This window comes from Hydra viridissima, unplaced genomic scaffold (genome assembly GCF_058129835.1).
Source record: "Hydra viridissima isolate aposymbiotic clone 2 unplaced genomic scaffold, HvirCarnegie_v1 scaffold_2, whole genome shotgun sequence".
Taxonomy (NCBI): Eukaryota; Metazoa; Cnidaria; class Hydrozoa; order Anthoathecata; family Hydridae; genus Hydra; species Hydra viridissima.
This window is the reverse complement of record NW_028324301.1, coordinates 9,133,405-9,147,372: the sequence shown is the minus strand read 5'-3', so window position 1 is coordinate 9,147,372 and position 13,968 is coordinate 9,133,405. Positions and strand designations below refer to the sequence as shown.

At 27.7% G+C, this 13,968-nt stretch overlaps 1 protein-coding gene across 2 annotated transcripts in view; it reads left to right on the top strand.

The window, feature by feature from the left end:
* LOC145182106 (structural maintenance of chromosomes protein 1A-like) overlaps positions 1–13,968 on the top strand; it is a 30,175-nt gene that overhangs the window by 862 nt on the left and 15,345 nt on the right. Inside the window, exons 2-12 of one of the 2 annotated variants that reach the window (XM_090080595.1) lie at positions 5,911–5,987; positions 6,658–6,773; positions 7,209–7,329; positions 7,652–7,719; positions 7,811–7,901; positions 8,254–8,331; positions 8,483–8,590; positions 8,954–9,144; positions 9,397–9,445; positions 9,549–9,659; positions 13,741–13,812. In XM_090080595.1, the coding sequence (XP_089936721.1) occupies positions 5,911–5,987; positions 6,658–6,773; positions 7,209–7,329; positions 7,652–7,719; positions 7,811–7,901; positions 8,254–8,331; positions 8,483–8,590; positions 8,954–9,144; positions 9,397–9,445; positions 9,549–9,659; positions 13,741–13,812 (1,082 nt within the window). Of the gene's footprint in view, positions 1–5,910; positions 5,988–6,657; positions 6,774–7,208; positions 7,330–7,651; positions 7,720–7,810; positions 7,902–8,253; positions 8,377–8,482; positions 8,591–8,953; positions 9,145–9,396; positions 9,446–9,548; positions 9,660–13,740; positions 13,813–13,968 lie in introns of both variants that reach the window. The other variant, XM_090080596.1, reaches the window with a different exon arrangement.

The following is a 13,968-nucleotide window of genomic DNA, read 5'->3' as shown; positions in this document are numbered from 1 at the left end:
GCATTTTAAGAAAATTTCTTTCACACCACTTTAAAAACCTACAGATGATGGCTGTATGAAGTTATGATTGCTTTCATATTTTCAGAAGAAATCAAAGAACAGGGTTGTATAGTATTAGTGTATTAGTGCAAAATCTTCTTCATGCAATTGTTTTATATGCTAAAAGAAAAATAGTTATAATTATTAGCAGAAATATAATCTTGTAGAAGTTTATTGCATATTGATCAGCCTGTAGGTTCAAATACTGTTAACAATCTCTGAGTCATTTCTAAGATTTTAATAGTGTTAAATTGTATTTTATAACTTAATACATATTTATTCATCTAATTATCAGTAGCTAAAAAAATCCCAGCAGGGTTTCTCATAAAAACAATATGGTTACTTTAATGGTATTGCTATACAAATTAACATATGCAAAAACTGTTCTTGTTTCAAAAAATCCATATAGCATTATCTATATCATTAGAGATTAACCATATTGTTAAACTAAAATAACGTGGTTAAACAAATTTTGTCTCAATAGTAAAGATTCTTGACAAAATTAGAAAATCTGGCAATTATTATGGAATATCCTTGTTAAATTAACAACATCTGTTACAGCATAAAATTTTTATCTAATTATGATGCATGTACACTAGTGACCATAAGAATGGACACCCCTTCAAAATATATGAAAACTTTGCTTTGGTATGTTTTTTAAAAGAAAATAACCATATTTATGCGGTTTTCTATATTGATGATTATTTTTTGATGTGTTTAGATTAAAAAAACTAAAGTTTTGATTAAAATTCACAATTTTAATATAAAAATATAACAATTTAATGACAAAGTGGCAAATTATGGTAAATTTACGTTTTACAGCTTACAAAACATGTTATTAAAAAAATGGCTTATTAAAAAAAAACTTAATATTTTGTTGGATATCTATTATTTTTTATTACTGCAGCAATCCTACGAGGCATTGAGTCCACTAATTTGCCCAAATCTTCAGTGCTGATCACATGAAACCAGGACTTGATTATGGCCTCTATTAATTGTCGCTTGTTCACAGGTTTTTCTTTCCTTACAAGTTTTTTCAGTCAAGACTACAGGTTTTCTATTGGATTCAGGTCCAGACTGTTTCCAGGTCACTTCAAAACGTTTATCTTTTTGGCTTTAAGCCAATTTTTGACAGTTTTTGCGGTGTGGCATGTAGCACTGTCCTGCCGGAACACACAGGTTTCTGTTTTGCCCTCAAACAAATCATCAATCTATGGGAGTAATTTGGCTTCTAAAATATTTTCTTGGTATTTTTTGGTGTTTAAAATACCATCCACAATGTGGATACAACCCACAGCATCTCTGGTCATGCATCCCCACACCATTACACTTATGGGAAGGTAAAAGATCTTCACCAGGCCTTCTTCTCAGATAATTGATTCCATCACTTCCAAAAATAAAAATTTTGCTTTCATTGCTCCAAATAACTCTTGCCCAGTCTTCCTTTGTCCACTCCTTGTGTTCTTTTGCCCAAATCAAATGATTCTTTTGTTGTATTTTGTTTAAATATGGTTTTTTTCTGGGTCTTCTTGCTTTTAAACCATTTTCAAAAAGCCTTCGGCGAATTGTTCTTGAACTAACCGAAACTCTGGCGGCCTTTAAATCATTTTTAATTTCAGCTGAAGTTGCTCTTCGGTTCTTAAGTGCAAGCCTCATTATCATCCTATCATCGTTGGCAGTTTTCTTCTTAATTTTTCCATTTCTTGGCATATTTTTGAACATATTGGTTGCCTTAAACCTTTCCCACACCTTCCTCACTCCAGATTTTGTTGCTCCATTTCCCAACTTTTTGGCAATTTCCATGTCAAATAACCTTCTCCACGTAATGTAACAGCTTTGCATTGCTTTGTAGGTGCTCAATATCCTTTCGCCATTGTAAATAAAAGTACAATTTTAAAAAACACACTAAATCTTCAAGAGCACTGTCGACTTTTCACCAGCAATTGTTGAAACTCAACTAAATGACTACAAAACAATGATCTTGTATTTATAGCTTAAAAGTGTTATGGATAAAAATGTTAATTAATAATGTAATTAACTATTAGTCATCACAATAAATAGACTAATTTTTACAAAAGCACAAAAATAATGAGACATTCACTTTTTACTAGAGAAACCCATTAGCAGAGCAATGACTCATTTTTGACACCAATTAACAATAATAATCCATAATTATGTTTAAAATTGATATTAACGATTAAAATTTGCGATTTCCTATAAGCCAAATAATAGATGGCGTGGTTTAAATATAAAAATAAATAATTAAATCCACCAAATGCATGATATGCCAACTTTTCTAAGAAAAATGGTAAAAATTACAGGGGTATCCATTTCTATGGCCACTAGTATAGTTTTGCTTGAATTTGATGAACTGGTTGAGACTGTCAACAACATATTGTTTTGTTGGCAGAGACTTTTTCAAAATCAATACAACCCATTGGAAAACTTACGATTTTGAATTAATTTTGAAACTAGCGATTTTGAATTAATTGAGTTGTACCAATTTCTCCAACAACAGAGAGAACTTTTGATCCAAGAATACCAAGTTTTTCTTAAAAGATCTACTTTTAGAAATCATGCTTTGTCACTGCATATTGTGATTTTAATTGAACTGAAGTACTTGGCATGTGGAAAGCCAAGTTCTTTAGTTCAATTAAAGCTTCAGCTTTGTGTATATTCAGTCGGAATTATATAATGAAATCAAATCTAATCGTGTTCCCAAAGGGTTGATAGTGGGTGATTCATGATTTAAATATAAAAATTGTATGATTTTTCATGATCTCCTGTTTCACTTTCAATTTAAGCTCAGTGAGTTTGTCTCTGCATAGCTGCCATCCTTTGGTAGCGTCTGTTGTATTGAATTTGGGAACTTTGTTGCTTATTTTCTTCCCTACCCATTTTTTATCAGTATTTACTATCTCTCAATAATTTCTACATTAGAATATTTTTATGCCTTGAAACGCAGCACAACAAAAAAATGGCAATAAATCCCTCACAACTTTTTGTAAATATAGTGCCCTTTTTTGATAATAATAAATTACAGCAATTATTTATTTAAAAAGTAAAAACAGTTTTATAAAATAATGTTAAAACTTTAACTTCTTTTAACCTTAAAGCTTATATTTTATGGTTAAAAGAAGTTAAAAATTTTAACGTTATTTTCAAAGAAATCAGAAAAATGAGAGATTTTTATTTAGTAAAAATGGAGGTTTTTTAATCTAAATAAAAGTCTATTTTTACTTTTAATATAATCTTTTAACTATATATTTTAAGCATGTTGAAAAAAAAAATTGCAATCTGATTTTTTTTTGTTCAAATTAGAAGAATTTTCTAAAATAAAATAGAACATAAACATATTTTTTTGTTTTAAATATCAGCTAAAAAAAATGTTCCACTGAGTTCCAAAGAGATACTTTTTTTCTTCAGTTAATTAACATTTTTACTTTTAAAATATAAAGGGATTGCTGCAGTATAGGGAGTTATTGAAGAAGTAAAAATGTCAATAAATCCATAAAACCTTGTTTTCCGCCATTTTTTAACAGTAGTTTATTGCATCAAAGCAAAGGAAAATGGCGGAAAACAAAGCTTTTATGGACTCATTGACATTTGTATTTCTTGAATTTGAGTTTATATAACTTGTTGAGTTAATATAACTTGTTTTAATGTATCAAATATATTTTTAAGAAACATAGTTTTGTCATCATATGCTACTTGGAAGTCTGTTAAAATATTTATTGTTAATATTGAATAATGATTTATTATTTGATAAGTACTACATATTTGTAATAGCTTTGCTACAAGTAACATTTACTCAAACATAGGAAACCTAATGTGATAATTTTCAAAGTAATAATACTATTAAAAGTTAAACAGTGTAAAGTAAAAAATTATATAAATTGTTAAAAAATGTTTCAAACATAAGAATGATTTCATTTAATTGGCAGTTCTTAAAAGCAATAACAATGAAAAGATTAGACCTTATTTCAAATATTCATGAATAGTGGGTAAATTACAATTATAGAAGGATTTACCAAACGAAATCAAAGAGATCTGAAGAAATTAGCAAAGAAAAAATAAAGTAAAGGTTAATTTAGTTATATTTGTTTCAAAGATGAAGAAAAAACTAAAACACTGTAGTACAATTTATGATACATTTATAGAAAAAGAATATCAATGACTTCAAGGAAATCTTATGACCAGTAAAAGTACCCATTTTGTTTCCGGAAAGCTCCATAATCAATGGGAGATCCTTGGAGAGTGAAGCAAAAGAGAAAAAATAAAAGAACTAGGTGTTGAACATCACTGCTCTATTTTTTGTCTGCAAAAATTAGATTTTTTAAAAAAAGTCAAATTTTTTACAGAAAATTCAAAAAAGTTAGACACTTTGTATAAAACCTTTCCTTTAAATATGAGTGTAAAGCAAGCTCTTGATTTAAAAGTGAATACTAAACACATTGCCTGAATTGACAAAAGAATTTTTATGTAGTCATCATTCCAAAAATATCGTATTAATGTGCTTACACTTTTAATTATGCTAAATTTAGTTTTAAAAGGTTGTTGGAATTAATGATATGGTAAAAAGTTTTTCCAGAGACAACCTTTTAAGCATATATTTTAAAATATACATATTGTTAATATTTTTAACACATTGCTAAAATAACCATATTGCTTTTATGAGACACCGTGCAGACATCCTATCTGGAGACTCTGAGCAGATACATAGTTGTAACTTCACTGCACTAGTTCAGCTCTCACTCTAACTGAATTGTTTATTAATAATAGTCATGACAGAACACACAGGCAGCCCAAATGTCATCTGTTAAATCCTGTTCTAAACATGTATATTCCTAGTTTAAACTTGCTTTACACACTGACTGCCTCAATACAAACAATGAGTTGGTGAGTTTGCAGTATAGTCTTTAAGGGATAGTTGATGGTAGTAGAGTGTTTAAAAAATTTTAGAATATTCTGAACTGTTTACCAGATTTGGAAAACAGATGGGGATGTGTCAAAAAGTGTTGTAAAATGTGATTTGTATGTGATTAAAAGGAAAAAGTGATAGATTTAATATATGAAACATGAAAATATTACAATTTAATTGAAAAAACAAACAAAAAAAACCAGCCTTTTTCATTTTTTGACTTAATATGTAATACTACTTGATTTACTTTGTATGCATTTTTTTAAATAAAACATAAATTATCCAATACCAGATTAGATTAATAAAAAAATTAATGAGATAAAAAAAAAATTTTAGGAAAATGACACAATTAAATTCAAAAAATTTAACTTTAGAGTTACAAGAGTTACAAGAAAAAAAAACTAGTTTAGTATTAAAAGTCTTGTTTTACTTTCCAGCATTTATAAATATGTTAAATTTCATGTGCATTGAGTATGGTATCTCTGACCAGTGAATGCTCAAAAAGAGTTTCAAATGTTCAATGATGAAATTCGCCAATTTAATCTCAATACATCATTAAATATTTTTGTGAGGTTAAGATTAGACGATTGTAGATGTGTAGCTTTTTATTTTTCTGCCTTTCATAATACTTTGCTTTTGTCACAGCCTATTAGTGGTGCATGTTTGTAGCCTATAACTTTGTATTAAACTTTTTGTCTAACACAAATTTCAATCATACCAGTTGTTTTGATAGTTTGAATGTTTTTTAGACTTGTGTAATCCCATTTGCTTGCTATTAAATATTATTATTTTAAAAAGTACTTTAAAATAATAATAGATAAAAAATAAAATAAAATAAAAAAAAATTCAGTTCTGATTTGGTTTTTTCTACTCTTAGCAGTTATTGTTATCTAATTAATTAATTGATCTGTTCTAATTCATTTTTAATACTTTGAGCTTTATTTGTTCAGGCAAATCAAATTTAATGGATGCTATAAGCTTTGTTCTTGGTGAAAAAACCTCCAATCTAAGAGTAAAGTCTGTCAAGGTAAGTTCTTCCGTAAATATAAAGTATGAAAGAGGAAATAAAATGTTGGCAAGTTAAATTGCATATTTTTAATAATTTATCTCAAATTAAAGTTCTGCAAAGAAATTTTTCAAAATCAACTCATTTATATGGCCACCCTTATTTTTAATAAAGGTTCACAAAGTTTGATCTGTCTGCTGTAAATTTCAAATCTGTCCGCTGTAAATTTTACATGTATCCACTGTGAATTTCTCTTCACTTTTTGTGCAACTCGACGGATTATCTATATCTAATTGACATTTATTGATATTTATTTGACAGAAGGTACTAGACATTAGCCATAAAGTTGCTGGTCTTTAAATGAAAAATCTTTTGGAACCAAAAGTTTTAACATACTTTTTCTGCATATGATTTTGCAACTACTCTGCCATGAAGATCTGCTTTTTACAGGTTTGATTGGTAATACACTGAATCTCTCAACCATCTCCAGATTTAATTGTGCTGCTAGTTACATTTTATACTGATATGAAATTGTGATTCTGTGTTGTTGTTTTTTTACAGTTTTTTTCAGTTTTTGAAGTCATGTTCTTTTCAGTACTTCTAATTTAGTCAAAATTTAACTGAACTTAGCTCAAAACATAGGGTTTTAATTAAAAAAATATAGATAATTTTTATTTTCATTTTTAAATAGGATCTTATTCATGGAGCACCAATCAAGCAGCCTGTGTCAGCAACAGCTCAAGTGTCAGCACACTACATTGATTTCATTGAAGATGGAGAAAAAAAGGAGACAGTTTTTTCTAGAAAGTAAAAATATAAAAAATAAAGTGAAAATGAACTTTTATTTGCAAGTTTTATTGTAAATTTTTTCAAACTTTATATACAATATAAATTAGTTGAAAATTTGAGAAGAAAGTGATTATCTATTCACTTAATATGAATTGCTAAAAATATAGCTAGATGAAAACTGATTCAGATAATTTATAATGAGCCATAATAATTAAATGCATTGAATAAAATAACAAAATAAAAAATTCTGTAAAATCATTTTTCTCAAAAAAGAAAACCATGCATGTTTTTAAAATTAGATGTTTTTCCTTAAATCTTTCAAATTTATGGAAAAATAGTTAATTTCAAAAAAATTTAAATACTTTTAGAAAATTTTATACCAATATATTTACTTGATTTTATTTTTTGAAACTTTGTTTAAAATTTACCACTAATTTTTACTCTATTACATAGAATTGTTGGGTCTGGTACAGAGTATCGTATAAATGGAAAAACAGTTGCAAGTAAAGACTATCATACTGCACTTGAAGACATAGGGATTCTAATTAAAGCAAAAAACTTTCTAGTTTTCCAGGTATATAGTTATGATTTAGTAATGTTTGTAGAATCATTAATATATTTCTGCTGTCTACTATCTAATGGGGTGAATTTCTTTTTTTTTTTTAAAAATATTTGCTCAAAAAAGTTTTTTTTATTACAAATATTTTTTGTTATTTTTTTTTTCTTTTACAAAAAAGAGTTAGAAAAACAAAAGTTAAAAAATAAATTACTTATATATTCATATATATATATATATATAACTTACTAAATTAATTGAAATGTCAAAAAACATGGAATAGCCTATTGCTTAAGTTTTTACTGATCAGTTTAAAGTAATGATATAGTTTTTGTTGTAGGGAGCAGTGGAATCAATAGCTATGAAAACTCCAAAAGAAAGAACAGCTATGTTTGAAAAAATTAGTGGGTAGGTATGGATTAAGCTAATTTTTTCTGAGAATTTGAATTTTAAGTTAAATAAATTTATGATAACAGATTTGGTGTCTTAAACTTTTTAGGTCAGGCGAGTTAATCGAAGAGTATGAGAAGAAAAAACAAGCAATGCTAACAGCAGAAGAGGATACAACTTTTTCATTAAATAAAAAGAAAGTAATAATCCAGTTGTTTTCCAACTAAAAAAATGCTATTCTGCGACAATTAGAACTTATAGAACATTATCAAAAATAAAATATTTTAAATGAAATGATATGCTTCTGATCTGAATTTTTTAAAAAAGGTATATAATTAACTATTTCTATCTTTAAAGGATTAGAAGTATCTAAGGTTTTAAAGATTACATCAACATGTAAATCTCAAGCCGGCAATATTGTTATTCATGGTTTTAAAATAATGGATTAAAATAACCTAATAAATCAAGTTTTAAAAAAATTCCTTTTTTCTAATGCATATTTTAGGCTGTGATTAGAATCAAAGTCTTTTTAGTATATTTATTTTATAATAGGGTATTAATGCAGAACGAAAAGAGGCTAGAGCAGAAAAAGATGAGGCTGAAAAATACCAAAAGCTTAAGCAAGACTTAGTAAGATGATTACTTTGTTGGTGCTAAGTTTTACTTCATATTTGGGTAAATTTAAAATTTTAAGCTTGTTTTTTTATTTATTTTTAAATAATAGAAATATTTATGCTAATGCTGTATATATTGATTGGTATCTTTTTATACTTTTACATAGTCTGATGCAAAGCTTCAGTCTCAACTTTTCAAACTCTACTATGCTGAACAAGACTTAAAAAATTTTGAGATAGAATTAAAAGAACATAATAAAGAGTTAGAAAAAATAGTAAGTTAATAAAAAGTAACATATATAATTACATTTATTATTTAATTTATGGTTTATATGCACTGAAAAAGAATACAAATGCATCTATAAATTGATGTTGCATGCATATAGTTTCAAACTTATCACACAAAAGAGTTGATAGTCCCCAAAAAAAAACATTTTTTTTGACATCTGCAAGGTAAATAGACATAAAATAGCGTAAAATTGCAACTCAAGAATTTAAAATAGACAATATTTTATATATGATAATATTAATAAGTTGTTTTTTTTTTTAAGTTGTGTTGAGTTTTATATAAACATAAGAATATATTTTTGAAGAATATTTAACATAATTACATTTTTTCTTATGTGTAAAATACATAGAAATCACGCAAAGCAACTGTTGAGACACAATTAAAGCTTAAAAAAAGTGAAAGTGGAAAGCTAGCTCGAGAAATTGCACTTAAAGATAAGAATGTTTCAGATAAAGAAGCTGAGTTAAGCAAAAAACAACCAATGTACTTAAAAGCAAAGCAGATGACTCAACATGAAATTAGGAAGATGGAGGATGCAAAGTATTTTTTTTTTTTATTTATTTTTTTTTTTTATATTGTTCAAAAGTCTTTTTCTTTTCAAATATTATGAAATACTTCTTTCATGTTAAAATGTCTTTATTTCATAATTACATCTTTTATAATCTTTTATAATTTGCAAATATTACATTACTTTTACAAATTTTGCTTTAAATTCAAAAATGTTACACTAAAACAGTAGTTATAAAGTAACGCTTTTCACCAAAATTATTAAAAACTGATTCCTTTTTTTAGTAATGCATACATTAAACATAAGAAGAATGCTGACAAACAAAAGGAGGAGGTAATGTTCATAAAAGTTAAATATCATTAGATTGCTCTGTATTTTATTGTTTTTGTTAAAGTTTTTTTTTTTTTTTTTTTTTAATACATTTTCTAAAATGTAGATTAGAGATTTGGAAAAAGCACTTGTTGAAATACAGAAATTAGCAAAAGCATTTCAGCAAGAAATAGAGGGAGAAAGTCAGGGGCAAAGTTTACAGCTGATTGGCTCTCAGGTAATTTTTTAAAGAAATTGAAGTTTGCTTTAATGGTTTTACAAGTAGACTTTTTCTAATTTTCTAATATGTAAAGTTTTTGCTAAGCAAAGGATTTTCCCAAATCTTTCAATACTTTTTTATTTAAGTTGTAGTTAAGTAACAAATAATAATTAGGGCAATGCTGGGAGTGTTTTTCAATCTTAGGATTATGGGATTGAAAATTATGAATCTTGGAATCCACTAATAAAAACCATGATAAAAAATGATTGATAAAAACCATGATAAAAAATGATTTAAAAAAATGTTTATTAAATGAAAAGCAATTTATTGTTGCAACAATAATGTAAGAAAATAATTTTTTGCAATAATGAAATACATTTTTTTGTGTTTTGAAATATGATTTCATGAAGCACAAGTAGTCTAAAGTTTTGTCACCAAAACAGTTTCTAATATTTATGCTAAATATTAGAAACTGTTTTGGTTTCACAATCAATAAAAATGAATGAGTTCTTTCTAAATAATCACTGTTGGAAAAAGGTTTTTCACATTTAAATAAAAAAGGCATCGTAGTTATTCCTCCCTCAACATGTAGATTGTTTTGACCATCTTCATTCAGTATTCTTGCATGCAAAGCATTAATGCTGCATGCATTTTCTTGTATATGCTTTTGTCTCCATCTTCTTTTTTGTTCAACAAAATTTATTGCAATCTTGGCTGTATACAGGCTAGCAGCCTAACATCAAGGTGCATTAGTGGAATGCTTTGATGTTAACTAAAGTTGTAAGAATCTCTGATAATATTATTGCTTCATCATGTGATTGACCTATAAAATAAATCAAATAATGCTTTTTTTTATACAATTTTTTAATTAATAAAGTTGTTTAAGTAGTGATAGAAGGCTCCTTTACCTTATCTTTCAGTCCATTATTAGAGATACTTATTCTCCAACTTCAGCCTTTGTAAGATGTCATTCTTGGTAGGTGATCCTTAAAATATTTGTTTTTATTACCTTTTTTTAGTTAGATCACACTGAAATCTTTTATTTTCATCGTTGTAATTCAGTAAATTGTCCTTACACTCCTTTTCCTTGTGAAAGTCAGAATCTTCAAACTTGTAGCCAATTCTTTCTTTTGATAAAAAATTTTATTTTTACAAATTGTATACTGTAGACAAAATGTTATTGTTGATTAGTAACCAGCAGCTTTCCAACTTTTTAAATGATACTAGGTCCATTAAGGTGATTCATGTTCTGTAAGAAAAATTCAAGTTTCATCAATATCAAATGCTCTTTGCTTTATTTTGTTCCTTCTGGTTAATAGAACATAAATGCCAATATTGATTGAAATCGGAATAAATTTAATACTGTCTCAATAATCTTAAACTTCTGGTTTAATGTCTTCTGAGAGTACATTGTTTAAAATTAACTGTAGTTTGTACATGAATTATCTTGACTTGCCTATTAATTATTACCTTTTTTGTTAATAAACTTTTAATTAAAGTCATTTTATTTCTTATTTATATTTAGCTCATTAAATAATAAAGAACTCTAAAAGAAAATTTAGAGTTTCATCATATCATAAATACATGCAGTAGAATGAAAATAGCAGTCTGATTGAATATTTTAAAGTCGACTTCTAAGCAGACCAAGGTTAATTCTTCATATATTATTCCACTAAATCCTGTGTCTGAATTAGATCATACAAGGAAAATGACTTACATCTTAACTTCAGCACAGGCATATGATGTTGAATACATATTTAGGTTTCAACTGTCAGTAGATTTGCAAGAGCAGGACGAAAAAATGTCTTCAACACTCAGCAAGTGTAGTTGGTGCTTTTTCTACTGATGGGCCATTGATCAATCATCTCAATGGAAAACTTTTTCAGCTTATCTTGTGAATTTGAGAAAGAAGATTAAGCTGTCATTGTTGTTTAGTGAAATGAGGTTGAAAAACTTCTTGCCATACCAAGTCACTCAAGGGACAAATGATCTAGTTGCACAGACCGCTGTCATTTTAATGACTGGAAGTTAAGAGTCGAAATTGTTGGAATATTGTTTGATACAACAGCATTCAACTCAAGTTGCCTGAATAGAACACTATGAGGTGTTAGTTGGACAAACTTTTAAATTGATATTCAGCCCTACATCCAGTCAATATGTTTTACTGTTTTGCAATATTGAAAGAATATTGGCCTCAAGGTGATCAGTAAGTGATGATGGCTGTGCCAGTTTAGAACTCAAAATGTTGAAGGTAGAGACACTGAATTTTGTACAGGGCATTCAGAAGGTAAAAACAGGGCATCTACTGAGAGAAGATTATGGAGAATGATTGGAATTAATTCTAATCTTCCTTAGGGAAAACATGTATATGTTTCTGGTGCTTTCCATCATGGTTGATCCTGAAACTCCAGTGGTGCTCCATTCAATAACCTCAGCATAATCTATTTTTGCCAAGTATCTTACCAGATATCTATACATAAAGACTCTTGATTCTTTCATCTGACTTTTCTGTTTCTTCCTTGATGCACTGCTGTTAAATACTTTGTTCTTTGAAGAAGATGTGAAAAACTGGCCCAAGGTTCAAAGTTACTAGAGTATAGAGAAATCTGTGATGACACTAAAGTAGTGAATGATTGTGCAGAGTGAACAATTGCCCTTGCTTTCAATTCTGCTCTAAAAAAAAACATATCTAGAAGAAACAGATTTTGTTTCAAACTGTCGAATGCTATTGCAAGTGCTTCTGAAACTTAAGAAGCATAAATTTCTTAGGGATTCTGAATACAGTTGTGACTAGTAAAAAAATATGTTAATATGAAATTTGCTAATTGAAAGGACAAAGCAGTTGTCTGTTCTTTTTTCAAACTTGGTATGCTGTTTAATCCTTTATTATTAATTGACAATGTTGACAAAAGTTGGCTAAAATTCTATAATTTTGACCTTGTTAAGGCAGTTCAGAATATTGTCTGATTACTTTGAAATTTCTTGTAATTTAAAACCATGCCAAAAGGAATAGAAAAAGCCAATAGCATTTGTATTTTAAAATGATCCGCTTTTGTAAATCACCCTAAGGTCTTTCTGTAACTACTATAGTGGCTTAGTAGTTTTTCTCAAATAATTAAAACCACTTTCTGCTGGCATTTACCCTGTTGTTTCCACTAAACCTGAACTTTAATATTCATGCAACAATGATTTTATATGACAACCATTTGTCAAAAGACAAACAAAATCTCTGACCACAAATTCTGCTTTCTATTTTCTCTTCAATTCAATGAATTAAACCTTACTTATTTTTTTTTTTGATGTACTCTACAACATGGCCTTGAGTTGTGTTAACTGATGTTGGCAGATTTCTGAATCTGATAGCAGTAAGGGCATGTAAATTTTTTGAAAAGCAAATTACATTAAATGAAAGCCCATCGACACTTTTAGGCAAGTAAGTTGAACAGGAGTGATTTTAATTTTGATTCCAAAATCAAAAAGTATTCTGTTTGTGGTTAATATTTCTTTGTTTATGGTTATCTAATGAGCTTGCTCTGGTAAAATTGGTAGAGGTTGCATTTGTGACTTTAATTGACAACAAGTGTGTATGTATACAGAGACTTTTCCTTTAACCACCACCAACTTTTAAAATCTTTTTACAGTCTAGCAATTTACACATAGCTGTCTGTTCTTTTCATCCTGTAGAAAATGTTTCCAAACAGATGAATTACTTTTGATCAAAAAATCTGTATACAGCATGGTTATTTAATTTTTGATTTAAATATATATTTTTTTAATAATGAATAAAAAAAAGTATTGTATTTGCAGAAACTTTTATTTTGATTTTGTAATTAGAAAGTAATTAAGCATCCAATAATTAAACAAAAGAGCCTGACATCAAGCAAAATTTCTAACAATATTTTAACAGTAATTTCATTAAAATTAAAAGTAGCAAATACTTAGAATTTCCTTTAAACTTTCTGAAAAATATAGAGAAAATGAACATCTAAGAAATAATTTTCTGACAATCCTGGGATCTCAGGATTATGAAATATTTTCTCAGGATTGCAACCACTAGTTATAATAATGTCATAAAAGAAATTTTGATTTATGAAAATAGATGGCAGAGTACAATCAATTGAAAGAAAAAGCTGGTAAAGAGACAAGTGCAGTGCAAACTAGGCTTGATAAAGTAAGTTGATTCTTTAAGATACCATTAACCTTAATTTTCCAGTGTATTTCATTAAAAGTATTAATTCCTAAAAAAATGTGTTAAAAATTCTGTCAACAAGTTTTAACTGTTTGTTAACTTTTTGTAATGCAGTCAAATAGTATGTAAATATTTGGT